We start from the raw sequence: 17,900 nt of genomic DNA, 5'->3' as shown, positions 1-17,900 counted from the left end.
TTGGCGGGGGCGGGGATCGCGCCGCGCCCGTCGGCGAGCCGCCCCCGGCGATTCTCCGGCCCGCTGCTGGAAAGCCTGTCTCGCCGGCGAGAATCAAACCACCTCTCTTACCGGTGGGGCTAGGTGGCGCGGGAGGGCTCCGGGGTCCTGGGGGGGGCGCGGGGCGATCTGGCCTCGGGGGGGGGGGGGGGGCGCGCGGCTGCGTGGATACGACAGAGTCCCGCCTAGACGTTCAACCCTGGTCGCTGCCGGCGGAATCTCTGCGCGAACGGTCAGGGGATGGCCTGGGGGGGGGGGGGGGGGGGGGGGCTCCGTCGACGGGGGGGGGGGGCCTCCGATGGGATCTGGCCCACGATCGGGGCCCACCGATTGGCAGGCCGGCGCCGGACCCTTCCCCCCCCCCCCCGGGTCCACTTTACTGCGCGGCCGGCCCCTAAACACCACGCCATGTTGAGTCGGGACCGGCGCACTGAAGAAGTCCCCCACGCATGCGCAGGTTGGCGCGGCCCAACTGCGCATGCGCGGGTTGGCGTGGCGCCCATTTGGCACTGGGAAGGGAGGCTGGAAAGGCGTGAACCGCTCCAGCGCCGTGCTGGCCCCGTGGGGACCAGAATCGGTCGTCCCTGTGCCCGGTTTGCGCCGGCGTGAAACGCGACGGCGTGCACGATGGCGCGAACACTTGGGCTCCATTTTGAACAATCGTCCCCATTATTTTCTATCCCACATTTCCAGCCTCCTCAGTATTTTGCTTTTGGAAATTATAGGCCTCCATTTCAACTATTATACTGAATAGAAAAACTTCCGTAAGTAGTCGATGGGAAAAACATTTAGGCATTTATACCAATAACATAAGCCATTTACTATCTATTCTCCAGGAAAATAAAGCAATTATTAGTATTTGCAATAATTGGATTCATAAATTAAAAATACAAAAAGCCTGCCCCTCAGAGCAATGCACTAAATTAGGGCAAATTTGGTGCACACCAATTTACTTCTTTAGTTAGAGAAGTGTCCATGATTTTTGCACTTCATCGTCAACCATTGTCCCTGCTGAGATGTAAAAGGTGGAGATGGCCACACGCAAATACTAGCTGGCAGCCACAGAAACCCAGTAGGAGTCACCGCCCTCATGAGAAAAAAAAGGAGTGAAAGTGTGTGGGAGCGATGGAGACAAACAATCAAGCTACTTTAGCCTTTGAAACTGCAGTGTTTACTGGGGCACTATGCAAGTTGCATCTAAATTTGGACTTAAAAACTAATTAATCAAGCGTGCATACTATAAATAATAATTAATTTGGTGAAGAAAAATTAAAAATCTGTTTGGAGAACACAATCACAAAATGAGTGCTTAGGAGCAGAAGCAATCTTAAAATAACTGTGATATCAACTTGGAACACATGCACAAAAAATGTGAAAGCCAAAGTTGCTTTTTTCACAAGAAACCCAATGCTTAAAAATGTAACACACCTCTACTAAGTGACTTTATTCTTGACCTGTAACAAAATCCTTACACAGGGACAGCTGATGGAGTGAGCGGCTCAGCAACAGGATAGCAGCTTTCCTATTACATCACTTTCAACTTAATAACAATGTCAGCAATGGCTGCCAGCACTTAAAAGGAACAAAAATTATTTTGTAGTGTACAGTAGTGTTTAATCCTGGGATACTTTAAGGTCCTGGTTTTCCATAGTTGGCAGCTGTTGTCTCCAGAATGTGAATTGACTGTAGGTATCTGAGCAAGGGAAGTCGGAGGAATGCTCTCTCTTTAGCAGGGGGAACACATGATCAACTATTTCACTCAGCCTCACGTAACTGGAGGAGGAAACAAAAAATTGCTTTACATAAGAAACGGAGTACATCACCATATTAACACATTTAGTCCGTGTAAGCCGATAATTTCTTGGCTTATTTCTCTCTGTGCATGCTTCCGAAAACATTATAAATTAATGTATACAGTATGTGCGTCAGTAAGGGCAGCACGGTAGCACAGTGGTTAGCACAGTTGCTTCACAACTCCAGGGTCCCAGGTTCAATTCCCGACTTGGGTTACTGTTGGTGCTGAGTCTGCACGTTCTCCCCGTGTCTGCGTGGGTTTCCTCCCATAATCCAAAGATGGGCAGGTTAGGTGGATTGGCCATGCTAAATTGCCCTTAGTGTCCAAAAAGGTGGGGTGGGGTTACTGGGTTACAGGAATAGGGTGGAGGTGTGGGCTTGGGTAGGGTGCTCTTTCCAACTGAAAGTGGTGCACACAGCACACCTGACAAGAACCCGAATGAGCAGGTTCTTCTCAAAGGTGGAGGACAAATGTGAATGGTGCCAGGGAAGCCCAGCTAACCACACTCACATGTTTTAGGCATGCCCCAAAAGTGTCGGGCTCTGGACAGCCTTCTTCAAAGCAATGTCCAAGGTTGTGGGGTGAGGGTAGAGTTGTGTCCAAGAGTGGCAGTCTTCAGGGTATCGGACTAGTCAGAACTATTTATGGGGAAGGGGGCTGACCCCCTTGCCTTTGTTTCCCTAATCGCCCGAAGAATCCTGCTCGGCTGACAATCAACAGCACCACCCACAGCTGCAGACTCGCTTGCTGACCTTTCGGAATTTTTCCACCTGGAGAAAATCAAATCTGCCTGCTCATTCGGGCTCTTGTCAGGTGTGCTCTAAGCACCACTTCAGTTCCGAGGGTCAGAGGAGGGCTTCCACAAAACGTGGAGGCCATTCACCAACTTGTTCCAAGATCTGTTTGAAGCCAACAACTAACAGAGCGAGAGAGGGGATGGAGGGTCACAGGGTAGCCAACAAGACAACAGGGAACAGACAGGAAGGAGAGGGGGTAGGCCAGGGAGAGAGGAGGGGGTGGTTTGGGAATAGCTGTAATGGATAATAGGGGGCCTAGAGCAAGGCCACAAACAACAGGACCCCCCAACGAAACACCTAAAACAGGAGGAGGGGGGAAGGGGAGGGGGAAAGAGCTGCACACATTTAAATAGATGACAATCACCGACTGTAAAATATTGAAGCTAATAAAGTATCCTAAAACAACAAAAAGGAAGGGGGGGGGGGGAAAGAGTCGTGGGGTGGGGGGGAAGAGAGTCTGCAAGGCCAATGGAGAGCTCTTGTACATTGTAGCTGACGATACCCTTGTTTATTGTACAATGTATAAAATAAAAATTTCATTAAAAACATTTTCAAGAAAAAATATTCCATTTATATCCTAGATATACCTTCCGTGTCAGCGTTTATGTACATTAGCCTCCACCTTAGCCCTTCTTCATCTACCCTCATCACCATATCCTTCTTTTCCTTTCTACTTCATCTGCTGATCTAAGCTCACCACAAAAGCCTCAAAAAAAAAATCCAACTCCTGTACTCTCGTACAGACCATTAAAAACATTTTATACCAAGAAGCATCGACTAATTGTACATTGTTAAATCTTATGATGCGATTATTTTACTGGTTGGAATGACTTGATTCTGGGACAATGCGAGGTGAAGCAAATTACAACTGCAGAAGTAATTTTAAAATAAAGCAACCATGACTTAATGCTGCGTTTGAAACTCAAGCTGCAAGTACGTTGCTGAGTGTACTTAACTTGGCTGCTGCCATTTTACCCAAGTATCATCTTTTTCCAGTGTCTAGCTACCCCTGTGCCTCCGCCTTCAGATGAAAGAGTGGGACAATCTGGGCTGTAGGTCTGCCCCATATCAACAGACAGAGATGTATTGAGCAGGGTAAAAATAAGTCACAATTCTGATGCTTTTGCTGTTATATTCCTTTTTTGATGAAAAGCTTGATATTTGCAGGGCTCAGCAAAGCTCACCTATAGAGGATAATATACAGTTGACATTGTAATTTGACTTGGGCCCTACGCATGAAAGCTCAAATCTGATCATTATGTATTTGATTTTAAATTTGGTACGAGAGCATATGCTTTTGAACAATCTACATTTTAAACAGCATTTGCATTGTCCACGAGTGGAACTATGATCACAGGATTCCATCGGATAGAGTAGTCCATTCAGCCTCTCAAGCTTCCTCTAATGGATCATGGCTCATTTGTCATTTAGCTCTATTTACCACACCCTTGCTGCTTGATAAATAGCAACAATTTTGTCCTGATAATTGTTGGAGGGGGAACAAAAGTCCTAATTTTGCGAGCTTTGGCACTGTGTAATTTATGTCACACTGCCATTTGTATTAGGTTTTTAAAATAGCAATGCTATTGTGAATTTTAAAGCTAAATGAGTAAATTATTATTTTTTGTTTTTGTTTATAAATTTAGAGTACCCAATTCACTTTTTCCAATTATGGGGCAATTTAGCGTGGCCAATCCACCTACCCTGCACATCTTTGGGTTGTGGGGGCGAAACCCACGCAACCACGGGGAGAATGTGCAAACTCCACACGGACAGTGACCCAGAGCCGGGATTGAACCTGGGACCTCGGCGCCGTGAGGCAGCAATGCTAACCACAGCGCCACTGTGCTGCCCATGAGTAAATTATTTGAACTGGATTGAAGTGTCAGCCTGGACTAGGGGCTGGTTTAGCCCAGTGGGCTAAACAGCTGGCTTGTGATGCAGAACAAGGCCAGCAGCGCAGGTTCAATTCCCGTACCGAACTCCCCGAACCAGCGCCAGAATGTGGCAACTAGGGGCTTTTCACAGTAACTTCATTGAAGCCTACTTGTGACAATAAGCTATTATTATTATTATTATGTGCTCAAATTTCTGGAGTGCAACTGGAACTCAGCCTTCTCAGACTCAAGATACGAGAGTGCTGCTGAGCCATAGATGACACATAAACATAGAAGCTACATATAAATAAAAACAAAACAAATGAATTATGGGTTGGATTCTCTGCCCCGCCGTGCCTCATTTCTGCCTCCACCCGCTGGCAGGATTCTCCGTTACGCTGGCCGGTCAATGAGGTTTCCCATTGTGGGGCAGTCCCACGCCATCGGGAAACTCCTGGGCGCGGCAAAATGGAGAATCCTGCCGGCAGTGAATCCCGCCCTATGACGTTTTTTACTGCAATGTTTCAATATGACAAGAGAGAATTCAAGTCAAATTATTGAAGTTTTGGAAAGTTATTGCTTAATGTATGGACAGAGAATAACTAATTTGTACAGAATGTACTTTTAGAGCGAATGTACATTGATTATTTTGTACATATGTTTGTTTAATCTTTATACAGATTGTGTGCAAGGACTGAGGGGGAGGGTTATATATAACGTTGCTGAGTGTTTTAACAGTATGAGTATGAGGAGTACTATTAGGGAATGGGTGCATACTTTATGGTGGTATTCCGGTGGCTCGCTTCACGTGAAAGGAATAATTACCAGAATATCCATAAGACCATAAGACATAGGAGCGGAAGTAAGGCCATTCGGCCCATCGAGTCCACTCCACCATTCAATCATGGCTGATTAATATCCTATTGCTAACTTTACATTCATCACGTTCAACTGCTCAAGTGACCTATAAAAATACCCCTTCCCCTGCAATTGTCCAACTGGCATTCCTGTCATGAAAAAGGAGTACCACATTCCTACATATGTCCTGGTGGAAGATATGTTTCCTTTCAAGGGAAGGGATAAGAGTTTGCCACATGAGTGTTGTGCACGTGGACAATACAAAGAGGATTGGCAAGTTGGAGTTAAATGGTGGTGTTATAACCTGCCTACTTACCATTGGCTGGGGACTAATGACTATCCCACAATCCTGTGGGAGTATGAGCTTCCCCAATGAGGGGAGCGGAGAAACCACTAGTAAACTCCTAGTATAAATAAGCTGGCCAGTTCAGGAACCATCAGGAAGGAGTATGTAGCAAGGGAAGTTACGGCTACTGTTATGTATATATGTTATAGTAAACAAATGTTATTACTTTGTATCCTTAAAACTTGTGCTGGATTCTTCGTGGCCCTTACAAAAGGTGGGAACAAATGAAACAGAAGAGGAAGGAATACAGGTGCAGCTAGGTTGGTGGCAGTGAGAGTGGGAAAGAGATTAGTGACTGCAGGTTTAATGGCATAAACAGTAGATGTTTTGGTGATAAAGGGGAAGGGGTGGGAGAAAATTGCAGGATTTGATGCTAGCCCATGAAAACAGACTGGTGGCCTGAAGTGATTCACTGAAGGTGGGAACTGGAGAATCAGGGTGTTAAATAAATAACAATGTGAAAGGGAAAGAATGCAGGGGTCGTTTTTTACAAAAGTGCACGGTTGATCAGAGCATTGGGGATAATATTTTGGTAAAAGTTGGGAATCCATTTCTGGATTATGGAAGCATTTTGTCACTGGATATTCAATTAGAAGGAGTATATGACACAAATTCTGCAAGTTGTCGCTGGGATGCAGTAAGAATGAGATTACAGGGGTGTACTAGAGAAGGAAATTTTCTGTAAGAGAAATGAAACAGATATTGTGGCATTTGGAAGTACTGGAGGTAGCTTCATGTTACGATGGGGCGGAGGTGACAGTACAGGGTTAGTTATGACATGACAAAGTTGTGCAGACACTGGGGCTCACAATTTCACTGAATCAGAAGGACTCAGGAGCAATTAAAAAATGCTGGTTTGTGATACACTTCCAGGATTTCCATTCCCGGTGCGCCCCTCCAATTTTCATTGGCACAGGATGGGGTGAAAAGCGAATCCACACACTGCACTAACAACCTGGCTGGCTCCAGTGCAGACAGATGCATCACCTATCCCCCTTCCCTCCTTCAATTTGCATGGTGTTGGGCCAGCTTCTCCTACTGCTCGTTCACGGATCTCAAGAGCTGTTAAGAGCCATAGTCTGGAATTCAGAACTTTATGAATGGTATGTTCAAAAAGTCTTACCCATACCTCCCTCATGCCAGCACATAACAACCCCCCCCCCCCCCCCCCCAACCCATGTCCCCCTATAGCCCCCATGCAAACTTTTGGCCCTTCCATGCCTATTCACCCTATTCATGCGTATACACGATGTACAGAACCAAGGAAGCCTATAGGAATAATGGCATCTGTGGGACGGATTTTAAAAAGAAACACCCATTCACAAATCCTCATTGAAAAAAACCTGATGTTCCTACAAAAGTGTCAACTAACAGATCACAGTGACTGAGAGCCCAGACTGAGGAAAGCATCAACTCAGTGAGGGCCTTGTTTGGACAGTTTTGAAATTGTGTATTTGGTGAGCAGGAAAGAGCAGAGGCAGAAAATGCATAGGTGTGGGGTAGTAAGATACAGTGGGAGAGATTGAGAAAAGGCAAAATGTTCAGTGCATCGAGTGAGATATGTAGAAGCAACAGCTTGTGAAAAGATAGGCAAATTATATTCAACCACCAGGAAATACAGTAACAGACCCAAATGCTATCCTCCAAACAATTGACTCAACCAACAATTTATTCAAAACATAATTTGCCTCTAATAAATTAAAGAAATGAATGTTCACTCACGATGACACATTGGTCTTTGCATGCTCTTGTATTAGTTCGCCTTTGGGATTGACTGTAAAAATTCTATTTATTGGGACACCAACTTGTTTATAAGAATAAACATCCTGTGGGAAGGAAAAAGAAGTGTTTAAGATATTAGATCATTTTTGTAGCAAATTCACTTGCACCTCCGAAATGCAGTTCTATCGTTGCAGATTAAATACTTCTGATGATTTGTAACACACTTGGAAATTGAGTAATTCAGAACACAATGATGGAGGGGGAGGGGGGGGGGGGGGGGGGAAAGAAAACATAAAACAAATGGTTAATTAAATTGTTATAAAAACTGGGATGTTAAACACTTAAGGCAGCGACGCTTGATGAACAGCAGAAATATATTAAAGCAGCTCTCACCAAAACACATTTTCTAAAAGCTTTAAAAAAAACTTCACCGTGACTTCATCGTGTCTTCAGGATCCTTAAGGGGGAGGGGGAGCAGCCAGAAGTCGTGGTGCACATTGGTACCAACGACATAGGTAGGAAAAGGGGTGTGGAGGTAATAAACAAGTTTAGGGAGTTAGGCTGGAAGTTAAAAGCCAGGACAGACAGAGTTGTCATCTCTGGTTTGTTGCCGGTGCCATGGGATAGTGAGGCGAGGAATAGGGAGAGAGTGCAGTTGAACACGTAGCTGCAGGAATGGTGTAGGAGGGAGGGCTTCAGGTATTTGGATAATTGGAGCGCATTCTGGGGAAGGTGGGACCTGTACAAGCAGGACGGGTTGCATCTGAACCAGAGGGGCACCAATATCCTGGGAGGGAGGTTTTCTAGTACTCTTCGGGAGGGTTTAAACTAATTTGGCAGGGGAATGGGAACCGGATTTGTAGTCCAGCAACTAAGGTAGCCGAAATTCAGGACGCCAAAGCGTGTAATGAGGCAGTGGGGAAGGGAACACTGACAAAGGAGAGTACTTGCAGGCACGGAGATGGGTTGAAGTGTGTATACTTCAACGCAAGAAGCATCAGGAATAAGGTGGGTGAACTTAAGGCATGGATCGGTACTTGGGACTACGATGTGGTGGCCATCACGGAAACTTGGATAGAAGAGGGGCAGAAATGGTTGTTGGAGGTCCCTGGTTATAGATGTTTCAATAAGATTAGGGAGGGTGGTAAAAGAGGTGGGGGGGGTGGCATTGTTAATTAGAGATAGTATAACAGCTGCAGAAAGGCAGTTCGAGGAGTATCACCCTAATGAGGTAGTATGGGTTGAAGTCAGAAATAGGAAAGGAGCAGTCGCCTTGTTAGGAGTTTTCTATAGGCCCCCCAATAGTAGCAGAGATGTGGAGGAACAGATTGGGAAACAGATTTTGGAAAGGTGCAGAAGTCACAGGGTAGTAGTCATGGGTGACTTTAACTTCCCAAATATTGAGTGGAAACTCTTTAGATCAAATAGTTTGGATGGGGTGGTGTTTATGCAGTGTGTCCAGGAAGCTTTTCTAACACAGTATGTAGATTGTCCGACCAGAGGAGGGGCAATATTGGATTTAGTACTTGGTAATGAACCAGGGCAAGTGATAGATTTGTTAGTGGGGGAGCATTTTGGAGATAGTGACCACAATTCTGTGACTTTCACTTTAGTAATGGAGAGGGATAGGTGCGTGCAACAGGGCAAGGTTTACAATTGGGGGAAGGGTAAATACGATGTTGTCAGACAAGAATTGAAGTGCATAAGTTGGGAACATAGGCTGTCAGGGAAGGACACAAGTGAAATGTGGAACTTGTTCAAGGAACAGGTACTACGTGTCCTTGATATGTATGTCCCTGTCAGGCAGGGAAGAGATGGTCGAGTGAGGGAACCATGGTTGACAAGAGAGGTTGAATGTCTTGTTAAGAGGAAAAAGGAGACTTATGTAAGGCTGAGGAAACAAGGTTCAGACAGGGCATTGGAGGGATACAAGATAGCCAGGAGGGAACTGAAGAAAGGGATTAGGAGAGCTAAGAGAGGGCATGAACAATCTTTGGCGGGTAGGATCAAGGAAAACCCCAAGGCCTTTTACACATATCTGAGAAATATGAGAATGACTAGAGCGAGGGTAGGTCCGATCAAGGACAGTAGCGGGAGATTGTGTATTGAGTCTGAAGAGATAGGACAGGTCTTGAACGAGTACTTTTCTTCTGTATTTACAAATGAGAGGGGCGATATTGTTGGAGAGGACAGTGTGAAACAGACTGGTAAGCTCGAGGAAATACTTTTTAGGAAGGAAGATGTGTTGGGCATTTTGAAAAACTTGAGGATAGACAAGTCCCCCGGGCCTGACGGGATATATCCAAGGATTCTATGGGAAGCAAGAGATGAAATTGCAGAGCCGTTGGCAATGATCTTTTCATCCTCACTGTCAACAGGGGTGGTACCAGGGGATTGGAGAGTGGCGAATGTCGTGCCCCTGTTCAAAAAAGGGACTAGGGATAACCCTGGGAATTACAGGCCAGTTAGTCTTACTTCGGTGGTAGGCAAAGTAATGGAAAGGGTACTGAAGGATAGGATTTCTGAGCATCTGGAAAGACACTGCTTGATTAGGGATAGTCCGCACGGATTTCTGAGGGATAGGTCTTGCCTTACAAATCTTATTGAATTCTTTGAGGAGGTGACCAAGCATGTGGATGAAGGTAAAGCAGTGGATGTAGTGTACATGGATTTTAGTAAGGCATTTGATAAGGTTCCCCATGGTAGGCTTCTGCAGAAAGTAAGGAGGCATGGGATAGTGGGAAATTTGGCCAGTTGGATAACGAACTGGCTAACCGATAGAAGTCAGAGAGTGGTGGTGGATGGCAAATATTCAGCCTGGATCCCAGTTACCAGTGGCGTACCGCAGGGATCAGTTCTGGGTCCAATGCTGTTTGTGATTTTCATTAATGACTTGGATGAGGGAGTTGAAGGGTGGGTCAGTAAATTTGCAGACGATACGAAGATTGGTGGAGTTGTGGATAGTAAGGAGGGCTGTTGTCGGCTGCAAAGAGACATAGATAGGATGCAGAGCTGGGCTGAGAAGTGGCAGATGGAGTTTAACCCTGAAAAGTGTGAGGTTGTCCATTTTGGAAGGACAAATATGAATGCGGAATACAGGGTTAACGGTAGAGTTCTTGGCAATGTGGAGGAGCAGAGAGATCTTGGGGTCTATGTTCATACATCTTTGAAAGTTGCCACTCAAGTGGATAGAGCTGTGAAGAAGGCCTATGGTGTGCTCGCGTTCATTAACAGAGGGATTGAATTTAAGAGCCGGGAGGTGATGATGCAGCTGTACAAAACTTTGGTAAGGCCACATTTGGAGTACTGTGTACAGTTCTGGTCGCCTCATTTTAGGTAGGATGTGGAAGCTTTGGAAAAGGTGCAAAGAAGATTTACCAGGATGTTACCTGGAATGGAGAGTAGGTCTTACGAGGAAAGGTTGAGGGTGCTAGGCCTTTTCTCATTAGAACGGAGAAGGATGAGGGGCGACTTGATAGAGGTTTATAAGATGATCAGGGGAATAGATAGAGTAGACAGTCAGAGACTTTTTCCCCGGGTGGAACAAACCATTACAAGGGGACATAAATTTAAGGTGAAAGGTGGAAGATATAGGAGGGATATCAGAGGTAGGTTCTTTACCCAGAGAGTAGTGGGGGCATGGAATGCACTGCCTGTGGAAGTAGTTGAGTCGGAAACATTAGGGACCTTCAAGCAGCTATTGGATAGGTACATGGATTACGGTAAAATGATATAGTGTAGATTTATTTGTTCTTAAGGGCAGCACGGTAGCATTGTGGATAGCACAATTGCTTCACAGCTCCAGGGTCCCATGTTCGATTCCGGCTTGGGTCACTGTCTGTGCGGAGTCTGCACGTCCTCCCCGTGTCTGCGTGGGTTTCCTCCGGGTGCTCCGGTTTCCTCCCACAGTCCAAAGATGTGCAGGGTAGGTGGATTGGCCATGATAAATTGCCCTTAGTGTCCAAAATTGCCCTTGGTGTTGGGTGGTGGTGTTGAGTTTGGGTAGGGTGCTCTTTCCAAGAGCCGGTGCAGACTCAGGGGGCCAAATGGCCTCCTTCTGCACTGTAAATTCAATGATAATCTATGATTAATCTAGGACAAAGGTTCGGCACAACATCGTGGGCCGAAGGGCCTGTTCTGTGCTGTATTTTATATGTTCTATGTTATGTGATGGTGTGTTGAGGGAATTTCCTTAGATCTGAGAAAAGACAGGCATGGAGGAGCTTCTCAAACATAAAGAGACAAATCGAGAAAGCTCCCAATTTCCTGCACTGCCAGCTGTTGACCGTTATTGGAGCTCTACTGTGTCTCTACTGTGACATTTGTTCTCAGAGAGGAAACCAAAGCTAATAGTGACAAGTTGATTTCAAACAGCCAGGACTGCCTGGCTAACCCACACATTGAACACAACTTCTGCCTACAGCTGGGCCGCTATCCTATATATATTATATATACATTTATATATTTTTTTAAATAGGCAAACAACATTTCTCACAGGCATCAGTCTCACCCACTGTATGCATCTTAGAAAAAAACAACTGTAGTTTGAGGTGCTGGCATTCCCTAAAGAGCGCTGCAAAGAAATCAGTTTGAAGTGGCTAATTTTATACGTAGTTCACAAACGTAAAATCTGTTTTTAAACTTGCAAAGGAACCTGCAAAAAAAGCTGCTGCCTGATTATTTTAATTTAATACTCGTTTTGCAACATGGAAGAGTTCATCAGAAGAGCATTTTTCTATTACAAGCAAAATATGTTTCTGGAAGTTAAAGAATCGACTCAAAACAAGTGATGACAAAGGCAGCAAAAATAAAAAGGGGGGAGAGGCGGCAGATTCAGTTTTAGGGTTTGTGAAAGAGTAGTCAGAAGGGGACAAGTATCCCTAGAAATTAAATCTTATATCTTCAGCTCAAGTATTCACCTTCATAAATTTCTAAATCCACCATTAGCGAGTTGTTAATATAAAAGCAAACGGACACAAACATAATCAATGTTAGCTCAATCTTAACACAGATTCAAAACAGAAAAATATGAGTTCCTCATTTAAATAGATAACGAAATAGACATGGCCAGGATTTTCCGACTCCGGCAGCAGAGACGGCTTGCCACTGCCGCCAAAAATCCTGGTCATTGTCTGGAGAACAAAAACAGAAGAGATAAAACATGGCACTTGAACCAAAAAGCATTATGGCACATGCCAGTAGTTACACTGGATCACTCCGTGTGCTCCATTTACAGGAGGGCACCTCATGGGGAGGCGGTGGCACAGTGGTATTGTCACTGGACTAGTAATCCAGAAACCCAGGGTAATGATCTGGGACCTGGGTTTGAATCCCACCACGGCAGGTGATAGAATTTAAACTCAATAAAATATCTGGAATTAAAAGTCTGACGATGACCATGAAACCATTGTCGATTGTCATAAAAACCGTTGACTCAAGGGTAATTAGGGATGGGTAAGAAATGCTGGCACAACATGCGATGCCCTTGTCCATGAACAAATGAAAAAAAATTGCATTTCACAAGCAGCTAGGAAATTACTTCTTGAGCATCAGAGAAACTAGGCAACAACTTCAGGATAGGAATTCAATATCATTCAAATACTGGTTTAGCACAGTGGGTTAATCAGCTGGCTTGTAATGCAGAACAAGGCCAGCAGCGTGGGTTCAATTCCCGTACCAGCCTCCCCGAACAGGCACCAGAATGTGGCGACTAGGGGCTTTTCACAGTAACTTCACTGACACATACTTGTGACAATAAGCGATTATCAAAATTATTACTGCTGGAGTTCATTAGAGAGAATAGGAGTGGAAAACTACCCAGTCTCTGCCATTGGCGAAGGTGATGAGTAATTGGGAATAAAAATGTGAGGCATCGTGGAGGGATTATCATAGGGTTACACCTTTTGAGAGACAAAAGGAGAGAATGGAGAGTCAGAGGTGGGGAAAGAGGAACTTAAGAAAAAAAGCAAATGAAAATGCCATGATAAATTATAAGAGACTTTCAAAGTGACAGAGCTGGCTGTGTGGTGGCAAGTTTATTTAACAAATGGGATTGAGTTGAGTTATCATCTATCACAGACTCAGTTTATTAAGCACCTCGGGCAGCAGGGTGGTGCAGTGGTTAACACTGCTGCCTCAGAGCGCCAATCACCTGCGTTCGATCCCAACCCCGGGCCGTGTAGAGTTTCTCCTCATGCCTGCAAGGGTCTCACCCCCACAACCCAAAAAGATGTGCAGAGTAGGTGAATTGGCCATGCTAAATTGCCCCTTAATTGGAAAAAAATTGGTTACTCTAAATTTTTTTTTTTTAAGTTTATTAAGCACCTGCTCAACATTGGTTTCCCACGGGCAGCACGGTGGCGCAGTGGTAGCACTGCAGTCTCACGGCGCCGAGGTCCCAGGTTCGATCCCGGCTCTGGGTCACTGTCCGTGTGGAGTTTGCACATACTCCCCGTGTCTGCGTGGGTTTCGCCCCCACAACCCAAAGATGTGCAAGGCAGGTCGATTGAACACACTAAATTGCCCGTTAATTGGAAAAAAATAATTGGGTACTCTAAATTTTAAAAAAACATTGGTTCCCCCAGGAATAGGATGACCTGTGACCTTCCTCAAGAATAAAATGATCCATCTTCCTTCTTACACATTCCCAATTCTCAGAACCATTCTCTTTGCTAGATTTTGAGCTTCCCTCACCCTTTGCCATTCTGCTGGAACCATTCACAACTCCTCTGGCTACATATTGTGTCTCCAGATTCTTCATTATCACCTCCTTTACCCTTGCACGATTTTCACTTTTGCTGTTTAATCATTCCCAATCTCCCCATCACCTGACCTCTTCTTTCTGTGATCCCCCTGCCATTTTCCTAGCTCTACTTTCTTAAAACATCTTCCGACCTTGATGAAAGGGCACCAACTTGAATCATGTAACTCAGTTTCTCTTCCCACACATGCTGTTTGACTTGCTGAGTGCTTCCAAGATATTCTGGCTCTTTCACCATTTAATTTCCGTTTATTCAATGACATAGAACTCACCACTCAGAACCCACTGAAAGGGCTAACATCATGCATTGTATAAAACTAATTTGAATGGACAATTATTCAAATGCCTTATGTTGTTATGCTGCGGAATTTCAACAGGATTAAAATATTTCACTCACCAAAAATTCAATTTCTAACAACCATTTCAGGGGACATGTGGATTTTTGTCTGTAATCTGACTATCTCATGCAATATAAAGAATAGTCATTTTGTGCAATTCACTCCTTCAAAATAGTGAACTAAGAACTAGAATCACAGGAGGAAAGTCAGAATAACACAAAGAATGGGAGAGCTTGATCCAAATATCTTTGAAACAAAATCACATACACACAATGTCTCCTGAGTTAACCGGTCTTGGTACTGCATTTTCATAAAGTACGACACCCTTAGTTTGAATGGCATCTCTATTTGATTACAGCCGTGCATTCTGACAAACCTCTTTGCGTTTGTGGTTCAGTGGATGGAGGTTTGACTTACATTTGATCGGTTTCCAAAAGCAGCATAGAAGGGTTCTTTATTTGGGTAAAAGAGGTTCCTGATGTCTGTTAGGCACTGGATCTTAAACTTTTCCGGCTTCTTTTCAATTACTTCTCTGAAATGAAAATGATAGAGTAATACACTAGGGATAATAATTTGAGGAAACACTTGAAATGGAATCATAATTGTGAAGGATCCGAGCGGAGGCTCGGCCATTAAAAAGTTGGTTTTAGACTAAATAAACTTGCAACAATCAAAACTTTATTTGCCCTTTCCAATTTAATGTCTGACTTCTGTATTACAGGTAGAATTTTAACGAATTGATGCACCTAATTCAACCATTGCAGGTCAACAAACCTCAATTGGATTTTTAGCATTCAAATTAAATTTGAAAGGCAGAGGTGGGGAATAATCTGTTCAGTCTATACTGATATTAATAGCAACAATATCAACATCCACTTGCAATCTTTTAAAAACTATTTAGGAAGAGGTTAATATGGCCTTCGCCTGGGAGAACTTGATTTTCTCCATAGTCACACCATCCATTTACCTTAAGAATGCAACTGAAAAACAGGACATTAATAAAAGCAGCAAGAGATACCTTACCTGTGCAATGCTGAGAACACACTACTGGGACACAGTAACAAAGGGCCTTTTGGCAACACTGTGCCCTTTTCATTAACCCAGTGCAAATATCCACGAGTCATATGAGCCATCCCAATAGCACGTGCTGAGCAATACAGGAACTTGTACCCATTTCTGCAAATAGAATTAAAATATTTATAGAACTCAATGATTACATTGTCAGCCATTGTGTTTTCTTAATCTTCATTCATGGCCTGTTAACTTATATATTTGACGAGGAAATGCAAAACAAGAGGACATCATCTTAAAATTAGAGCAAGACCATTTGGAAATGAAATCAGAAGCAATTTATGTCACTAACGGTAGTGGAAATCTAGGATTTGCCCACCTAAAAGACTGTGGATAAGATTGTTAGATTTTTGCTCAGCAAAGATATTGAGGGTTACAGAACCTAGGTGGAGTTACGAAGTAGGTAACTTTGGGGGATTATCCCTGGTGGTCTGGCCGATATTTATCCCGCAATCAACATCACATAAAAAACAGAATCGGATCATTAGCACATTTGTTTGTGGGAGCTTGCTACGAACAGATTGACTACCATGTTTTCTACATTACAACAGTGTCTACGCTTTCAAAGCACTTTGTTAGAGTCATAGAGTCATACAGCACAAAAAGGCCCTTGGCCCCATCGAGTCTGTGTCGGTCAAAAACAACCACCTAATCCATTCTAATCCCATTTCCCAGCATTTGGCCCATAGCCTTTTATGTCGTAGGATCACAAGTGCATATCGTAAATATTCATTTGTTATGAGGGTCTCTGCCTCCACAACCCTTTCAGGCAGCGAGTTCCACACTCCCACCACCCTCTGAGTAAAAATATTTTCCCTACATCCCCTCTAATCCTCCTGCCCCTTACCCCAAATCTACGCCCCCTAGTCATTGATCGCTCCACCAAGGGGAAAAAGTTTCTTCCTGTCTACTCTATCTACGCCTCTCATAATTTTATACGGCTCAATCATGTCCCCCTCTCAGTCTCCTCTGCTCCAAGGAAAACCACCCCAGTCTATCCAATCTCTCTTCATAACTAAAACTCTCCAGCTCAGGCACCAACCCAGTAAATCTCCTCTTCACCCTTTCGAGTAATCACATCCCTCCTGCAATGTGGATTCCAGAACTGCACACAATACTCTTAACTGTGGCCTAACCAACCTTTTATATAGTTCCAGCATTAACTCCCTGCTCTTAAACTCCATGTCTCGGCTAATAAAGGCAAGTATACCATGTGCTTTCTATTTTTAAAAAAATATTTTTATTCTCCTCCTTTTTCACATTTTCTCCCGAATTGGCACCCACCAACAATAAACAATAATCAGTAACGAATATAATGTCAATCCCCATATCAATAACAACGAACCCACCCTCCCACCAAACCCCCAAACATGAGCCCGCATGTTAACATAAACAAATTACAAACAGCAATAAGGAATTACCCATAGTCACCATTAACACATACAGTCCCCCTCCCCCATCCCCACCCCCCATCTAATGTTTGCTGTAATCCAATTCTTGAAAGTGCATAATGAATAACGCCCGTGAATTGTAGAACCCCTCCATCCTTCCCCTTAGTTCAAACTTAACCTTCTCAAGAGTCAAGAATTCCAACAGGTCCTCCCGCCATGCCAGGACACAGGGTGGAGAGGTTGCTCTCCATCCCATCAGGATCTGCCTTCGGGCGATCAACGAGGCGAAGGCTACGACATCTGCCTCTGCACCCGTTTCCAACCCCGGCTAGTCCGATACCCCGAATATGACCTCCCAAGGGCCCGGGTCCAGTTTGACATGCACTATTTCAGAGATTACCTTAAAAACTTCCTCCCAGTAATCCTCCAGCTTTGGATAGGACCAAAACTTATGAATGTGATTTGAGGGCACCCCCCCCCCTCCCCCCACAACGTTCACACACATCTTCTACCCCCTCAAAGAGCCGGCTCATCCTTGCCCTTGTGAGGTGTGCTCTTAAACCACCTTCAGCTGTAGCAGCCCCAACCTCATGCACTAGGTGGAGGTGTTCACTCTCCGGAGCACCTCACGCCAGACCCTCTCCTCCATGCTTTCTCCCAATTCTTCCCCCCACTTTGCTTTGAACCCGTCCAGTGGTGTCTTCTCCTCTTCCAAAATAGCCCTGTAAACCGTCGACACTACCCCATTCTCCAGTCCCCCTGTTGACAGCACCTCCTCCAGCATTGTGGAGGCCGGCTCCACTGGGAAACTCTGTATCTCCTTCCTGGCAAAATCTCGAACCTGCATGTATCTAAACATTTCCCCCTGCTCCAGCCCATACTTTACTTCCAGCTCTTTCAATCCTG

At 44.6% G+C, this 17,900-nt stretch overlaps 1 protein-coding gene across 3 annotated transcripts in view; it reads right to left on the bottom strand.

Moving 5' to 3' along the window:
* Positions 1 to 375: 375 nt before the first annotated feature.
* lpin1a (lipin 1a) overlaps positions 376 to 17,900 on the bottom strand; it is a 164,372-nt gene continuing 146,847 nt past the window's right edge. For all 3 annotated transcript variants that reach the window (XM_072498798.1, XM_072498799.1, XM_072498801.1), the window contains 4 exons: positions 15,556 to 15,708; positions 14,950 to 15,064; positions 7,435 to 7,538; positions 376 to 1,812 (listed from right to left, as the gene is read on the bottom strand). In XM_072498798.1, coding sequence (XP_072354899.1) covers positions 1,653 to 1,812; positions 7,435 to 7,538; positions 14,950 to 15,064; positions 15,556 to 15,708 — 532 coding nt within the window. In that variant the 3' untranslated portion in view covers positions 376 to 1,652. The remainder of the gene's footprint in view (positions 1,813 to 7,434; positions 7,539 to 14,949; positions 15,065 to 15,555; positions 15,709 to 17,900) is intronic.

This window comes from Scyliorhinus torazame, chromosome 4 (assembly GCF_047496885.1).
Source record: "Scyliorhinus torazame isolate Kashiwa2021f chromosome 4, sScyTor2.1, whole genome shotgun sequence".
Lineage (NCBI taxonomy): Eukaryota > Metazoa > Chordata > Chondrichthyes > Carcharhiniformes > Scyliorhinidae > Scyliorhinus > Scyliorhinus torazame.
This window is presented reverse-complemented; position numbering and strand designations above follow the sequence as displayed.